The sequence below is a fragment of the Ovis canadensis genome, chromosome 10 (assembly GCF_042477335.2).
Source record: "Ovis canadensis isolate MfBH-ARS-UI-01 breed Bighorn chromosome 10, ARS-UI_OviCan_v2, whole genome shotgun sequence".
Lineage (NCBI taxonomy): Eukaryota > Metazoa > Chordata > Mammalia > Artiodactyla > Bovidae > Ovis > Ovis canadensis.
In genome coordinates, this window is record NC_091254.1 from 85,585,350 (window position 1) to 85,602,288 (window position 16,939).

General features: G+C 43.3%; 1 protein-coding gene across 2 annotated transcripts in view; it reads right to left on the reverse strand.

Moving 5' to 3' along the window:
• The window catches only part of LOC138446671 (ATP-binding cassette sub-family C member 4-like), a 174,667-nt gene extending 166,464 nt beyond the window's left edge, over positions 1 to 8,203 (reverse strand). The window contains exons 1-3 of one of the 2 annotated variants that reach the window (XM_069601903.1): positions 7,684 to 8,203; positions 1,533 to 1,643; positions 862 to 982 (exon numbers count right to left, since the gene is read on the reverse strand). In XM_069601903.1, coding sequence (XP_069458004.1) covers positions 862 to 982; positions 1,533 to 1,643; positions 7,684 to 7,757 — 306 coding nt within the window. In that variant the 5' untranslated portion in view covers positions 7,758 to 8,203. The remainder of the gene's footprint in view (positions 1 to 861; positions 983 to 1,532; positions 1,644 to 7,683) is intronic. The other variant, XM_069601902.1, reaches the window with a different exon arrangement.
• Between the last annotated feature and the right edge of the window lie 8,736 nt (positions 8,204 to 16,939).

Genomic DNA, 16,939 nt, shown 5'->3' on the forward strand with positions numbered 1-16,939 from the left:
TTCCCTTCTCCAGTGGACCACATTTTGTCAGAACTCTCCTCCAGGGAAGCCTACTATTAAGAGACATTTCTAAATATAAAGACCGGTCAACTTAAAAGTATCTTCAGTACATGTTTCACTCCATCTTACAATCTATAGACAATACGTTAGAATATGTAATGAATCCATATGCCTTTTCCAAAGGAATACCCGACAGAAGTAGCAATAAAGTTATAAATGACAGTCATCAATCAGATGAAATAATTTAGATGAAGCTTGTCTCTCTCGAAGAGATGGGGACTGGGCAAGTGGTCAGGAAGGAGATACAATATGCTTTTAACTTTGTATGAAGAATAATCTTCAGTTCCATGTTGTTGAACATAGGTCTGTTGTTGCCACATAAATCCTCTACTTCAAATTACTGTCCAAATGCTTTATTAAAACTCTGCTTCTGGCCTTTGTTTTGGAATCTGTTAGGTTTGTTGCCATCTCCTGATCTCTGTTTTCTGAAGTTACTTCCTCCAAACCACAGGACACATATTCCCTGAGGTTGTAAGATCTTCTTTTGGTCAAGGGTCACTCAATATTTATATTGAGCACCAAAAACATCCTAACATGGTATAATATATATCTCCAGTGCTGCTATCCTTCCATTACACTATGTTTTAATCATTTAAGAGAAAAATAGTAATCTCCAGAGGTCAAGCCCTTTAAGAATCTGTCTATTCTAAAGATAAATACAACTGCTGATCTACATCATGATTCCTAGATGAGATTTACCCTCAGACCTTAAATCACTGTCCTCTTCCTGCCTCAGTCCATCCATCTCAGGACTGACCCACATATACTCAAAATCAATGCACTGTATGGAAAAGCTTTTACCTCAAGAAATGTTAACATTCCCAAAACTAAGTAGGATTTCCCGTAGCACTTTATGATCGCTTTCATTAAAGAAGGCTCCCGCGCATCTTGCTGGGCTCTCGACACTTCTTGATCCCAGTACCTGTGAAGAGAGACAAAGCACAGTGAGGAACAGCCCTGCCGCAGGAAAACAGGGGAGGGACAGAGCAAAGGACAAGCCTTCACTCCAGGGTGCTCCGTGGCTGCCCATAGATGCTGGCTAACTGCTCGCAGGGCTCCCAAAAGATGAGCGGTGCAGACACTGAAGCACCAGGATAAGCACCAGACCAGGTCTTCAGAGAAAAGTCCCAGATTCTAGGAACAAGTTCCTGCTAAGCTTTGCTGAACTCACAGGTCATGAGCAGCTCAGAAGGGCAGACACTGTCCCCCAGGGACCCCATCTCTGGGGACAGAGCTAGGTCTCCAGGGCCATGGCTGGGGGCTCCCTCCACGTCCACTCATGCAGGGAACACAGGCTCCCCCAGCCTCGAACGTGGGCTAAGCCCAGGGTCAGCATGAACGGGTGAGGGTTCAGTGTCAGGGAAGGAGGCTCAGAAGACCCCGAAGGAAGGCAAAGGCCTCTCCCCACAAGCCTTTAGCCCCATGGAGAAATTCTCACTCTCCTAACCATACTCCCTGCTGCCTGCGCTCACCCTTGCAGCTCTTCTCCAAGGTGCTGGGAGCGATCTTCCGGAAGCACTGGGTACATGTCATCTTCTTCTAATTTCCGTTTATGACCAATTTTAAACAAGGGGTTTAGCCACCTGTTAAACATCAAAAGGAGAGTGACATATATTCAAATTATGTATCTTTAATTAGAATCCTACATTCATGGACATTGTTTAAAAAAGTCTACATTTTAACTATACAAAGATGTAGGGAGAAAATTAGACATATGCTTACAAACACATATATCAGGGTGTTGATAAGTCACTCTGGCTTACACAGAATATAACTTAACTAAAATACCCTGTTTGTGGGCTACTGAACGTGCATTGTACATCTACTTTAATTATTAAGAAAAATACATTTAGAAATCAAAATAATGTTACCTTGGTTCAGGAGCACAGAATAGAGCTGAATGGCTATTGTGGATAAGGCTGTAGATACGTTCCTGTACTTCCAAGCACTTAAATTTTCTGACCTGTAGCAGACTCAAGGATTTTGCTGTTGTTTCTTAGTGGCTAAGTTGTGTGTGACTGGTTTTGTGACCCCATGGACTGTGGCCCTCCAGGCTCCTCTGTCAATGGGATTTCCCAGTCAAGGATCCTGGAGTGGGTTGCCATTTCATTCTGCAGGGTATCTTCTTGGCACAGGGATCAAACCTGTGTCTCCTGCACTGGCAGATGGATTCTATACCACTGAGCCACCAGGGAAGCCCGCCAGACTCAAGAATGCCTCAGTCACATTCACCTAAGACGCAACCTTGCAGTCTCAAGACCTCCTTAGTTCAGCTAATAACACAAAGGAAATTTTACAGGGAATCATGTTACAATTCACCACCCTGAGTCCAACAGGCTCTGGACCCTGACCTCCTTACAGCCCTGTCAGACTCCCCTCACATGAGCCTCTTTCTGATCCCAACCATCTGAAGATGTCCTGAAGATAAGTAACATCTTTCCAACTAAAATGAATACATTGATTTTTCTTATAGTCCTCCCTATAATTGAAGCAGAAATTGCTAGACACTGTAAGATTTTTTTTAATTTCAATTTTTAATTCATTTCTTAATTTCAATTTTTCTCTTCTCAAGTAAGCATCTCACTCTGTGCTCCAATTTCCAGGCATTCAGAGGAATCCCTTCCTGGTCTGGAAGGTCATAAAACATTCAGACCCAGGACAAGACAATTATTAACTGCTGTCCAGTTTATCGAGAGAAGCTTCCACAAAGACCATTAGCACTTAAAACATACATTTGGTCCCTAAATAACGGTCTGGGGTCTTGAGAAAGGGTCGAGCGATGGCGTTGCAGTGTCTAGAGAAACTGAGAGACTGGGGTTCCAAGAAAGCCATAAAATCGACAAACTGGACATGGTGACGTTTACATTAAGTCATGAATCAACCAAAAATGTACAGATCAATACTAGAAAAGATATAAAACTGCTATTATCCTCGCCTTTTGGGGGCCTTTCACCCCCTCTCAGAGTCTATGCTGAGGACTTTGTGTCTCTATCTTCTAAAATAAATTTTGCCTCTGTGTTTGCGAGTTCTCCGGAATTCATTCTTAGGCTCCGTGAACAGAATTCAGGTTTCACGTTTCATTATCTCTTCCTGGCCGATTAATTTCTTTTCAAATGTAACACAAGACTTTCATAAGGGCTGAAATTTTACTGACTGTGGGGTCTGCCACTTTCAGCCCCAATCGGGGAATAAATACTGGTGTGCTGCAATTCATGGGGTCGCAAACAGTCGGACACGACTAAGTGACTGAACTGAACTGATACTTTCAGGAACTCCACTAACAGTGGAGAATATCACCAAACTACAGTTCAATCCCTTCATGCCCAGGCTTCTGCCCAGGGACATCAATTACCCCCATTGCCACCCCACCCCAGCAAAGGGGTATGTGTTAGTCAAATCCCCATTTGCTAGGGACCCAATCAATATTCCCAATGAGCCCTCCACATCCAGACATGACCGACTCTAGATACAGACCATGCCCAAGGGCTCTGGGAACAGGATCATACAAACCTGAGGGGGCCTAGTCTATGGAGGCAGTATCCTGGATGGAAGGGCGCCACCATTAGTCTAAACATGACTCAAGAAAATCCAAACACAGATGAGCCCCTAAGAGTCCTTGAGGCCCCTGGGGCAAGGACCACCCACAATGGGACATTAACTGTCTCCAAGAAAACTCTACTAGTGGATACTGGGCTATAAGAGGTGCACACCCCAATCCAGGTCACATTGAGATTTTAATTACACTCACCCCACCTCCCATCTACATGGAGCCATTCATCTAGTCAGGACGGAGCTGGACTGGACTGGTAATGGAAGGAGCTGTCGCCCCTGTAGCATCCTTGGTGAGCCTGGCACGAGAAGCAATTCATAAAGCCAAAGCTACTGAAAAATAAACAAACAAACAAAAAAAAAGGGCACTGGAACATGGCCTGGCAACTAAAGAACTCAGCTGTAACTTTAGAAATATGAAATGTTCACTGGGCCTCTGGTCCACATGACACTCAACCACTGCATAGCTCCTGATTACCTGCTGGCTGATCAAGGAGGAATCCGTGCCCTTGCAGCTATTTCTTGTTGTTTCTATGTTAATGCGAGTGGTCAAATAGAAGACAGTGTAACCTGACTGTTAGAGAAGCCTGCTTGCAGACAGAGAAGGACGAATATCATATGATATCGCTTATATGTGGAATGTACGTAAAGGCTATAAACGAACTCTTTAAAAACTAGACTGAGAGTCACAATGTAGGAGAAAAAAAAAGTTATGGTTACCAGGGGGTGAGAGGAGGGACAAATTGGGGCACTGGGATTGACATACACACACTGTAATATATAAAACAGATAACTAAGAAGGACCTATGGCATAGCACAGAGAACTCTATTCTATACTCTGTAATGGCCTACATAGGAAAAGAATCTAAAAAGAGTGTGTATGTGTATGTGTATAAGAGATTCACTTTGCTGTAGAGCAGAAACTAACACAACATTGTTAATCAACTATACTCCAATAAAAGTTCAAAGAGAAAGTCGCTTGATCCAATACTCAGAACAAGAAGGGCCCTGACTGAACAAATTTGGGACAGTATCAAAAGGGTAATCGCAGCTTCCTGGGCTTCTGCCATTCTTGAAAGTGAAAGTGAAGTTGCTCAGTCATGCCCAACTCTTTGTGACCCCGTGGACTGTAGCCCACCAGGCTCCTCTGTCCATGGGATTCTCTAGGCAAGAATACTGGAGTGGTTTGCCATTTCCTTGGACCCCTTACAATTATTCTCCTCCTGCTTTTTGGTCTGTGTATCCCCAACTGCCTCATTAGTTTTATCTGGTCTTTATCTGGGTGTGAGAATTGGGACTTCAGCCAGGTGACAATCATATTTATTTTAGCTATCCACTCCAGTATTCTTGCCTGGAGAATCCCATGGAGAGAAGAGCCTGGCAGGCTACAGTCCATGGGGTCATGAAGAGTTGGACATGACTAAATAACTAACTCTTTCATTTCCACTTCCTGCTTTTGTCTGAGTCTCAGGCCCAAAGGAGGAAGTTACAGAGAAAAAGAAAAACTGGTTAGAACTAACTAGGCCCAAAATTGGAGGAGGAAATGGCAACCCACTGCAGTACTCTTGCCTGGGGAAGACAGAGGACCTGGTGGGCTACAGTCCATGGGATCGCAAAGAGTTGGACATGACTGTGCAACTAACTTTCACTTTCAGGCCCAAAATGGTGAAAAACCTAACCTCCCCTAGACCCTGAGCCTATGCATTCAATGTAATATATTACTATGCTAAATGGCATACTCACCAGTGCCATGACAGTTGACAATGTCATGACAACATCCCACACAAGGACTAAAAGTGAGTGTTGCCTCAGTTTCAGGTCCAAACCACATCCTTGTTCTCAGATAGGTCATGAATATTCCTCCCTCTCTTGATTCAATTTCCTTGCTTTTACCTTGACCCAAACTGGGTTGAGAAGTTGATTTGTGAACTAAGCTCTCACTTCTCCATTCTTTGGTCATTGAATAAAACTTGTGCTGTTCCAGTCTCACCATCAGTTTAGTTATTGGTTGTGGGAATCTGAGTGGAAAAACAACCTCTTCAGCCAAGAAAAGGGGTCTTAGCCTGAGCTAGGAGCCCAGCACAAGGAAGGAGACCAACTTGGTGACATCAGTTACATATACAAGGAACACCATCTTCAGAGCCAGACTGCTTGACTTGGGGTCCTGCTCCATTACTTACTGGCTGTGTGGCGGTAAGCAACTTACTAAATCTCTCTGCTTCAATGCCTTCAAGTATAAAATAAGAGGTAATAGTGCCTTTCCCTCCAGCAGGAAAACTGGAAATGGGTGCCTACCCAAATCAATGAAAAGTCCTCACCTTCCCATTTCCAGGCACACACATTTTGAAAATTCACAAACAGAAGATGTTTGGAAAGTTCCTTGCTCTGCCTGAAGTTAAAGAGAATTTTTCCTATTTTACTATTATGTATAGTAACCACACCTATATTCCTTCTTCTAGGCCCCTCTTTCCTTAAGGGCCACCAAATGGCCAAGAGATGAAGCTACACACACTAAATACACCACCATCAAAACAAGCATAGGAGCTCCCAATCCCTGGAGATCCCCTGGGCTGTTCTGTAAAAGAAGGAAATACTAAAATCTGGGGAAATATAAATGGGTTACGGTCCAGAAATAAAACAACTAGTAACCATCCAAGTGTGATTAAAGCCCAAAGGTTCAGGACCACATAGTTAGTGGCCCCAGCTACCACATGGAACACTTCAGTCAAGTGCTTCAACTCTGAGCTGTTTTTTATCTGTGTGTCTCCTCTGGGCTCAGGGACCCTTCAGTGGTTTCAGAACCAAATGATTCCTGGGCAGGACCATCTGCATCAAGACCATGCACTGCTTCTCTGAAGTCTAGAGATTGGGAAAGACCTCACAGGCTTCAGGGACGCTATCCCCAGAGTGATCCTCAAAGGTGGAAGTGGAGATAATTCACAATAAGGAAAGGGGCCGATCAAATACATCCTCCAGTTCTGACTGTGTGTCCCAGGCAAAAGCAAAACGTGTTCAAGAATAGTGTTCCCAATCATTAAATAAAAAACCTTTCATTTTTTTACCCATGTGAAATTTGCCACAACTAGGAACCAGGTTATACAGTGAGAGCCACACAGGGAGAAAGGGAGAGGGAAAGAAATACATGGTCATAGACCTGGGGGCAGAGGGAACCCAGTGGAGCTGGAACACACTGTCACACAGGGCATGTGGGAAAAGGTGGGGACATTACTGAAAGATGGCAAAGAAGGTGGAGCACTGAAGAACTGATGCCTTCTAACTGTGGTGCTGGAGAAGACTTTGGAGAGTTCCTTGGACTGCAAGGAGATCAAACTAGTCAATCTTAAAGGAAATCAACCCTGAATATTCTTTGGAAGGACTGATGCTGAAGCTGAAACTCCAGTATTTTGGTCATCTGATGCAAACAGATGACTCACTGGAAAAGGGCCTGACGCTGGGAAAGATTAAGGGCAAGAGAAGAGGGTGTCAGAGGATGAGTTATAAGGATGACCCCACGGATGCAATGGACACGAACTTGGGCAAACTCCGGAGATGTTGAGGGACAGAGACCGGCAGTGCTGCCATCCACGGGGTTGCAAAGAGTCGGATATGACTGAACGACTGAACAACAACGGTCCAGGGCACTAATTAGATAAAGGAAGCTGTTCATAAGCTGCTTGCTTGGGGCTGGGGACAAGGGTAGGGGGTGGGGGTGTGACGCTTCAGTTCAGAACTGGGAATTCCTGAGCAGTTCAGGGGAAGCCAGTAAGAGTAGAGGCGTGGTGTTCAGTGCATTTTTCCTCTGGGCTGCGATTCCCCCTGGGCAGCCTTCTGGCTTCCTGTTCTCTGGCTCTAGAGGGGCTGCCGGCAGCAAGGCAAGGAGACCCTGTACCTCCGCCACCAGGTCACCGGATCCCCTCCCCACCTCTGCTCCCCACTTCCTTGCCCAGTCGTGCTCCGCCTTCCCAGGGTGCAGAAGGGAACAAGACAGCATTGGGAGGGTCCACACTCGTTTCCGAAAGGCGCGGGCAGCGGAGGGCGCCATGACTGCCGCGTATCACGGCCGGGGGCGCTCACCAGAAGAACAGGCGCGAGCAGAGGTTCGCTTTCTGCAGCGGGTTGGGCTTCACCGTCGGGTGCAGCGGCGGCATCGTGCCGGCCGGGGCGGGCTTGAAGAGGCGCAGCGCGCTGCTCTGGCAGCAGTGATGCTCCCGCTGCTCCTGGAGGCGAACACGTGGATGCTGGAGATCAGTCTGCCTTCGGTCTGCTCAGCGGGCCGGAGAACCACAGATTTCTGGGAGTGGAGCACCCACAGCCTGCCCGGTCTCCGCCTCCCGCAACTACACAACCTCCCATGGGGGTTGCCTCCAGTTCACCGGCTTTGCCCTGCTGTCACAGCTCTGGCAGAAGTAGGGCCTTGTGTGGGGTTGCAGGACGAATAGGCAGTCAGGCCAAAGCTTCCAGGAGTCGCATCCAAGTGGGACGCAAGGCCACCGTCTCTTCGATGGAGGAGGGTAGGCGGACCGGACAGCAGGAACAGACCAGCTCCAAGGATCCCACCTGGCTGCAAACTCCGCTGAAACTCCTGTTCTGAGCCCAGGCACTCCCCCAGAAGGCAAAGAGGTGAGGCTCAGGCTCTGCCCTCCTCTGCTGCTCCGAAGCTCCCCATGGGCTGCAGGGAAGGCCTGGAGAAAGCTGGCAGAAGGCATGAACAGCCCACATGAGATGTCTGTGGCATCTCACACGTTGCATTGTGAGGGAACCTCTGGGAGTTTTTTGCTGCCCTCTTAGACTGAGAAAGGGGACTCTGGGGGGAGAGAAACTGCCTCCTAATTTCTTTCATCATGTGTTCAGAACCTAGATAAGTAACAGTGACATATGTCACAAAATACATATGCACATTGCTGGGGACCTTACCTCACTTTCAACTCTAACAATTCCCTGTTCAAGAAGGTATTATCCCTATTGTACAGATAAGAAAGATGAGGCTCAAGGACAGCACTTGTCCATGGTCTTGGACCCAAGTTTGGGGTTCGGCATGGTTGTCTCACTGGTAGATGGACAATGTGTGTGAAAAGTGCCTAGAATATGCTGTGTGAATGAATGAATGACTGCAGGACTGAATGAACAAAATCTTGGGCTCCTACTCAGAAGTGTTTAGTCACCAGCTCAACAGTTCCTCTTCCCTTCTACTCTAAGTGAAGAAAGATCAAAATTTATATGCCTACAACAAGATCACCATATTATTCTTTGATAATTTTCCATATACCTTGGCTAAAATTGGTGTTATTAATGACAGCTTTTTGATTCAGTTATGAAAGATGAAAAGGTAAGTTCTAGAAAACTGGTGTACAGCAATGTGATAATATTGCTGTGTGCTTTTAATTTGCTTAAAGAGTAGTAGTTCTCAACATAAAAAAAAAAAGGAAAATGGCAAAAGTGCAAATGATGGATATGTTGATTGGCTTGGTTGTGATAGCTTATGGTAAATGGTGTTCAATTTGTGATCTCCAAAGTAGAAGATTTAGCTTCGGGACCAGGAACCAGCCTTGATAACTCAAGAGTTTTTGTGTAACAGAGTTTTATTAAACTATGAAAAGGGACAGAGAAATCTTTGACATAGACCTCAGAAGGGGGACAGGGGCGGGGGATGGAGAGTGCCCCCACTAAGTAGTCTTACCAAGGCCTTGTGTTCTTTCACCAGACTCACTCCCACAACACACACTGGAAGATGACAGGATTAGTCAGGAGGTTCTCAAGAAGGAGACACATGTCCTGGAGCAAGCTGCATTGTTATATTGACTACAACAAAGCAATGTAGGGAAAAAGTTTGTCTTTTTCTCTTTGAGAGCCCCAGACCCCTTTCTTCTTCTTGAGGGCTCTGGACCCCTTTCTCCTCCTTGGGGACCCTAGACTTATCAACCTACCTAGGAACTGACTCTCAGTTGTGATGAATATTTCACAATGTATCTGTAAATCAAGTCATCAGGTTGAACATCTAAATTTATGTAATATTTGTCAATTATACCTTAATGCCAGAGGAGAAATTTATTTTAAAGAAACCCTTAATATATTCAAACATTTTTTATGAGTCAAACATATAAGAATGCAAGGTGTTGATAATTTTGTATTGATGGGCGTGATGACAATTTATGATACTATTTTCTTGCTTTTCATGCATGTTTGAAATTTTCTGTTGCAAAAAATACAAGTGATTAGAGCTGAAAATTGTAATTTTTCAGTAACTACCTTTCTGGTGTTAGCTCTCTCTCAGATAATGCAATCCGCAAGGTATGTACCAGACTTCTCCTTATTTATAGTTCTCTTTTACATTCCCTACATTTTCCAGTGCTGTAAACACTCAGCTACTAGTTCTATTTCAAAAAGGAAGGAATTGGTTGCTAGAGTTGGAGGTCTAGTGATTTGCTTGTCAGTCGGCCCCAGACTGTTCTGTCCAGTCCCCACAACTATCTCAGGACCATAATTAGCCATCTCCAAACTGCCAAATACATTCAATCCCTTCAGCTTCTGCTGTCTTTTTTTTTTTTTTTTTAAACTAAGATCTTTAGAAACTTCTTAGCATCCTATTCTGGACATAAGCTAACATGGTATTTATAAGAGACATTGAAAACCAGTGTTGACTTGTACAGAGAAGACTGAATCTGGAGCCAGGGGACTAGAGATTTAGATACTTCCCTTTTTACCTAACCTTTCTGACCTAACTGTTTTCAGGTTTACAAATGGTGTGGCTGTTTTTTAGGTTTGTTTTTTTTTTTTTTTTTTTTTGCTGGCACTAGAAAGAGAAAACCTCTCTTTCCTTTCTGATCAGGAACTTATAAGGATATGATCCATAACTGCTGGTAGCCATGCCTCCCATTCACATGAAGAGGCTAAAAAGAGTGAAGCAGGAACCCAAAGGGAAGTCATACACTCAACAACTATTTATTAAACACCTACTGTGTGCCATGAACTGTTCTAGGAGTTAGGGACATATAAGTGAACAGCATGGTGATATAAAGGAGAGTCTGAAGTGAAGTGAAGTTGTTCAGTCGTGTCTGACTCTTTGCGACCCCATGGACTATAGCCCACCAGGCTCCTCCGTCCATAGGATTCTCCAGGCAAGAATACTGGAGTGGGTTGCCATTCATCAAATCTCTGGGGTTCCTAAGGCTACTAGGTTTCCTCCTTAGATTATGGGACCTGCTGGAGCAGGAGCTGTCACTTTCCAGCTCATGTTCCCTTGACTCTTCTCCAGGATTAAGGAGTTCACTGCTTATCTGCCAACTCTCTGCTGAAGGACCTTTTTCCAGCTGTGGGAGCACTTTGGGACCATAGTCAAGGCAAGTCCAAACCCCTGCGTTCAACCCTCAACTGGTGATGGATGGGGAGCTGGGAGATAAATGCCCCAGTGCCCTTGTCTGTGAGCTGGAACAATTCTGTCTCCCAGCACTCTAAGCAACCTAGTTGCCTAAGCAGTAATTTGTTAACACAGTTTTCACTGCCTTCCTTCCCTTCTCCGTCTCACTTCTTCACTCCCTACAAATGTTTTCCTGGGATCACTTATAAAATAAACTATTTCCACTCAAATCCTTCTCATAGTCTGCTACCAGGGAATCTAAACTATGACACTTACCAGAAACATCCTTCTAGTTACTGAAAAATCTGTTCACTCCCTGGAAATGGCAACCCACTCCAGTATTCTTGCCTGAAGAATCCGCATTGACAGAGGAGCCTGGTGAGCTAGAGTCCATGGGGTCACAAAAAACTGGACAGAGCTGAAGCGACTTAGTATGTATGAACCCATAAAAGTGCTAGCTAATACTGTAAACCCTGGATTACCCCATACGATAGCACTATCTACATGATAATTTTGAGGACTTGAAATGCATCTGGTCCAAATTTGAGAAGTGCCATAACTGTAAGATAAGATACACAATAGATTTCAAAGACAGCAAAAAACATTTTTTTGTCTCATTAATGATTTTTATATTGATTATATGTTGATATAGTATTTTGGACACACTGGTGTAAAGATGTCTTACTGATATTATCTTTACATGTTCCCTTTAAAATGGCTACTACAAATTTAACGTTACAGATGTGGTTCACTTTTTATTTCTATGGACAGGACTGCTGTAACCAATGGACAGGCTCTGGCACCAGAAATCTCTCACAGTCAAGAAAGCAAATTAATAACATTCATGTTATTATACAAATAGCCTTGAATGTGATCTAATTCATGGAAAGAAGTCATCCTCACATTTCAGAATGTTGTTACTCGTAATGAATTACTTGTGTCACTTCCCACTGGCTCTCAGACATACTTGCATGATGACACTTTCACAGAGAGTCCTGGTATAAAAACTTAAACCAAATTCCTTACTTTGGGTCAATATATTCTATTTGATCTTCCTTTAAGATGTTATAATAATAATGGAATCTTGAGTTATTTTGTTCTCAGTTCATTTGGAACACTAGCCGATTACTGAGATGAGTTGTCCACAAACTGTTGAGTTGATAAAGACGTCCTCAGAAAAGAATATACCTAAAAAATTGAAATTCCCACTTTCATTAGGCTCACAATCTAGAAAAAGAATAGGTAAAAAGGAAATTTCAGCAAAAGAGTAAAAAATAATAAAATAACACAAACACATTCATTCTTACCCTGATAAATTAAGGATGTTTTGTGATGCTGCTGGCGCTGCTTGTGTCACATGGTTTCACGTTTCAAATGTTTTTTGTACAAATAAAGAGGCCTAATAGCCATCAAAAACAAAAACAAAACAGAAAAACCAGAATACCCCATCCTAATGAAGGCAAAGTCTGATAGGCACTGTAGTATATTATTGACAAAATATAAATTAGAATTTTGTTTCAGAAAATAATCTAACAATATTTATTTATCATTAAGAGCCTTAAAAATGTCACAGCAGGATCCTCCATGGTCCACCTCCTAGAATACTGGAAACAAAAGCAAAAATAAACAAATAGGATCTAGTTAAAATTAAAAGCTTCTGCACAACAAAGGAAACTATAAGCAAGGTGAAAAGACAGCCTTTGGAATGGGAGAAAACAATAGCAAATGAAGCAACTGACAAACAACTAATCTCAAAAATATACAAGCAACTTATGCAGCTCAACTCCAGAAAAATAAACGATCCCATCAAAAAATGGGCCAAAGAACTAAATAGACATTTCTCCAAAGAAGACATACAGATGGCTAACAAACACATGAAAAGATGCTCAACATCACTCATTATCAGAGAAATGCAAATCAAGAACACAGTGAGGTACCATTTCACACCAGTCAGAATGGCTGCAATCCAAAAGTGTATAAGCAATAAATGCTGGAGAGGGTGTGGAGAAAAGGGAACCCTTTTACACTGTTGGTGGGAATGCAAACTAGTACAGCCACTATGGAGAACAGTGTGAAGATTCCTTAAAAAAAATGCAAATAGAACTGCCTTATTACCCAGAAATCTCACTGCTGGGCATACACACCGAGGAAACCAGAATTGAAAGAGACATATGTACCCCAATGTTCATTGCAGCACTGTTTATAATAGCCAGGACATGGAAACAACCTAGATGTCCATCAGCAGATGAATGGATAAGAAAGCTGTGGTACATATACACAATGGAGTATTACTCAGCCATTAAAATGAATACATTTGAATCAGGTCTAATGAGATGGATGAAACTGGAGCCGATTATACAGAGTGAAGTAAGCCAGAAAGAAAAACACCAATACAGTATACTGACATATATATATGGAATTTAGAAAGATGGTAATGATGACCTTGTATGCGAGATGGCATAAGAGACACAGATGTATAGAACGGACTTTTGGACTCAGGGAGAGGGAGAGGGTGGGATGATTTGGGAGAATGACATTGAAACCTGTATACTATCATGTAAGAAATGAAGCGCCAGTTTATGTTCCATGCAGGATACAGGATGCTTGGGGCTGGTGCACAGGGATGATCCAGGGAAATGATATGGGGTGGGAGGTGGGAGGGGGATTCAGGATTGGGAGCTCGTATACACCCGTGGCAGATTCATGTCAATGTATGGCAAAACCAATACAGTATTGTAAAGTAAAATAAAGTAAAAATAAAATGTTAAAAATAAATAAATAAATAATAAAAAGAAAAAAAGAAAAAAAATGTTCATTCTTTTTGACTCAATAAGATTTCCACCTTGAATATGAAGATAAAAAGTCAGCTATAGCCAGCTATTTATGTACAAATATTCAAACAGCAAATAATCTTCCTGCAATGCAGGAGACCAGGATTCAATACCTGGATCAGGAAGGTCCTGTGGAGAAGGAAATGGCAACCAAGTCCAGGAAGTACTCTTGCCTGGAGAATTCCATGGACAGAGGAACCTAGCAGGATATAGTTCATGGGATCACAAAGAGTCGGACATGACTGAGCGACTAATTTTCACTTTCATGTTTCTCAGAGCAGTGTTTATTATAACATTAGAATTTAGAAACATCCTAACTTCTAAGTTCAACAATAGCAAAATGATTGAATAAATCATGAATCATTTTGAGAGAAGTGCTTTAGATTTCCCTGGCGGTAGAGTGGATAAGAATCCATGTGCCAATGCAGGGGACACAGGTTCAACCCCTGGTCCAGGAAGATCCCACATACGCCCAAGGTGCAATTTCGCCCAAGCACCACAACTACTGAAGCCTGTGTGCTTAGAGCCCATGCTCCACCACAAGAGAAGTCACTGCAATGAAAAGCCTGTTCAGTTCAGTTCAGTTCAGTTGCTCAGTCGTATCTGACTTTTTGCAGCCTCATGGACTGCAACACTCCAGGCTTCCCTATCCATCTCCAATTCCCAGAGCTTGCTCAAACTCATGACCATTGACTCAGTGATGCCATCCAACCATCTCATCCTCTGCTCCCCTTCTCCTCCCACCTTCAATCTTTCTCAGCATCAGGGTCTTTTCAGTTCTTCACATCAGGTGGCCAAAATATTGGAGTTGCAGCTTCAGCATCAGTCCTCCCAGTGAATATTCAGGGTTGATTTCATTTAGGATTGACTGGTTTGATCTCCTTGCAGTCCTGGGGATTCTGAAGAGTCTTCTCCAACACCACAGGTCAAAAGCATCAGTTCTTTGGGCTCAGACTTCTTTATGGTCCGATTCTCACATCCATACATGACTACTGGAAAAACCACAGCTTTGACTAGACAGACCTCTGTTGGCAGAGTAATGTCTCTGCTTTTTAACATGCTGTCTAGGTTGGTCAGAGCTTTTTTACCACGGAGCAAGCATCTCTTAATTTCATGACTGCAGTCACCATCTGCAGTGATTTTGGAGCCTAAGAAAATAAAGTCTGTCAGTGTTTCCTTTGTTTCCGCATCTATTTGCCATGAAGTGACGGGACGGGTTGCCATGGTCTTTGGTTTTTGTATGTTGAACTTTAAGCCAGCTTTTTCACTCTCCCCTTTCACTTTCATCAAAATGCTCCTTAGTTCCTCTCTGCTTTCTACCATAAAGTTGGTATTATCTGCATATTTGAAGCTATTGATATTTCTCCTGGAAATCTTGATTCCAGCTTGTGCTTCATCCAGCCCAGCATTTCACGTGATGTACTCTGCATGTAAGTTACATAAGCAGTGTGGCAATACACAGCCTTGACAGACTCCTTTCCCAATTTGGAGCTAGTCCATTATTCCATGTCCGGTTCTAATTCTTGCTTCTTGACTTGCATACAGATTTCTCAAGAGGCAGGTCAAGTGGTCTGATATTTCCATCTCTTAAAGAATTTTAAATAGTATCTTACAACCCACAAAGTCAAAGGCATTGGCATAATCAAGAAAGCAGACGTAGCTGTTTATCTGGTATTCTCTTGATTTTTCTTTGATCCAACAGATGTTGGCAATTTGGTCACTTGTTCCTCTGCCTTTTTAAAATTTAGCTTGAACCTCTGTAAGTTCTCAGTTCATGTAGTGTTGAAGCCTAGCTTGGAGAATTTTGAGAATTACTTTGCTGAGTGAGGCCCCAGAGAAGCCTTCTGATGGCTGCAGCTCCAGCGTGCATCTGATTCCAGCCTCATGAGGGACCCTGAGCCAGATCACCCAGCCAAGTTGCTTCCATATTACTGACCCTCAGAAATTCTCAAGATTTGGAGTATCCGGGAGTCTTCAGCAGAGGCGTGAGTAGGCAGTGGCCTGCTGCTGGGTTAGAGGCACTGAATGCAACATTGTGTGCACAAATCCTTTTGAAGGAGATCTCCATAAGCCTCTTATCCTTATCTATCAGAGGCCAGACAGAAGGAAAACCACAATCACAGAAAACTAACCAAACTGATCACATGGATCACAGCCTTGTCTAAACTCAATGAAACTATGAGCCATGCCATGTAGGGCCACCCAAGATGGATAGGTCATGGTGGAGAGTTCTGACAAAACATAGTCCACTGGAGAAGCGAATGGCAAACCACTTCAGTATTCTTGCCTTGGGAACCCCACGAACCTTAGCCCCCACTCACCACAACTGGAGAAAACCCAGGCAGCAACAAAGACCTAGAACAACAACAGCAAAAATGGTATTGAAAGCTTTGAACAATGACCAAAATGGGAGAAGATCTTTAAAAAGCTGGGTGCAGAGAGTGTACTGACGAAGGCGACAAAGAAGTTGTGAGGTATTCCAGCAAAGAAGCTATTAGGCTCTGCCTGCCATTCCCATTCCTTCATTTCTCTTTCATGGCAAAACGTGTTGTGTATCACCTTTCAACTCAGAATCAGCCCACTGTATATTGACTTATCTTTACTGCACTGACAGCTAATACCTTTTTCTGACTCAACTGCAGGTTCTTTCTGGATTCTTACTTTGTAGTAGGTTTTGCTGGATTCTGCCTGGTGATGGTATTTTACTATTGACCAGAGTCTACCACACAGAGAAATTGAGATCAAAGTGATAGTTGTTTTTTTTTTTTTTGGGGGGGGGGGTGGCAGGGGAGGAGTTTGTTTGTTTTACTCCTGCTGTGGGTTTCTCTGGATTTTGTGTGGTGACAATATTTTACTATTGACAACAATCTACCAGATGGAAGATCCACGCAAGGTGATAGCTTTAGAAAAGAAGCGACTGGGAAAGAGCAACTGGCTTTTGGTTCAAGGCTGGTAGTTTTGGTCTGAGAGCCTGAGGTGCCACCTCGTCAAATGAGCTGATCTGTAAGGATACATTTAACTCCATGTCATGTAGCCACACAAAGTTCAGAATCAAATTATGTGGTATAGCTTGCTTGTATCCCATGAGAGATGCCACTCTGTCTAAATTGAGACCAAATTCTGGACTAAAAGTTTTGATACCTTT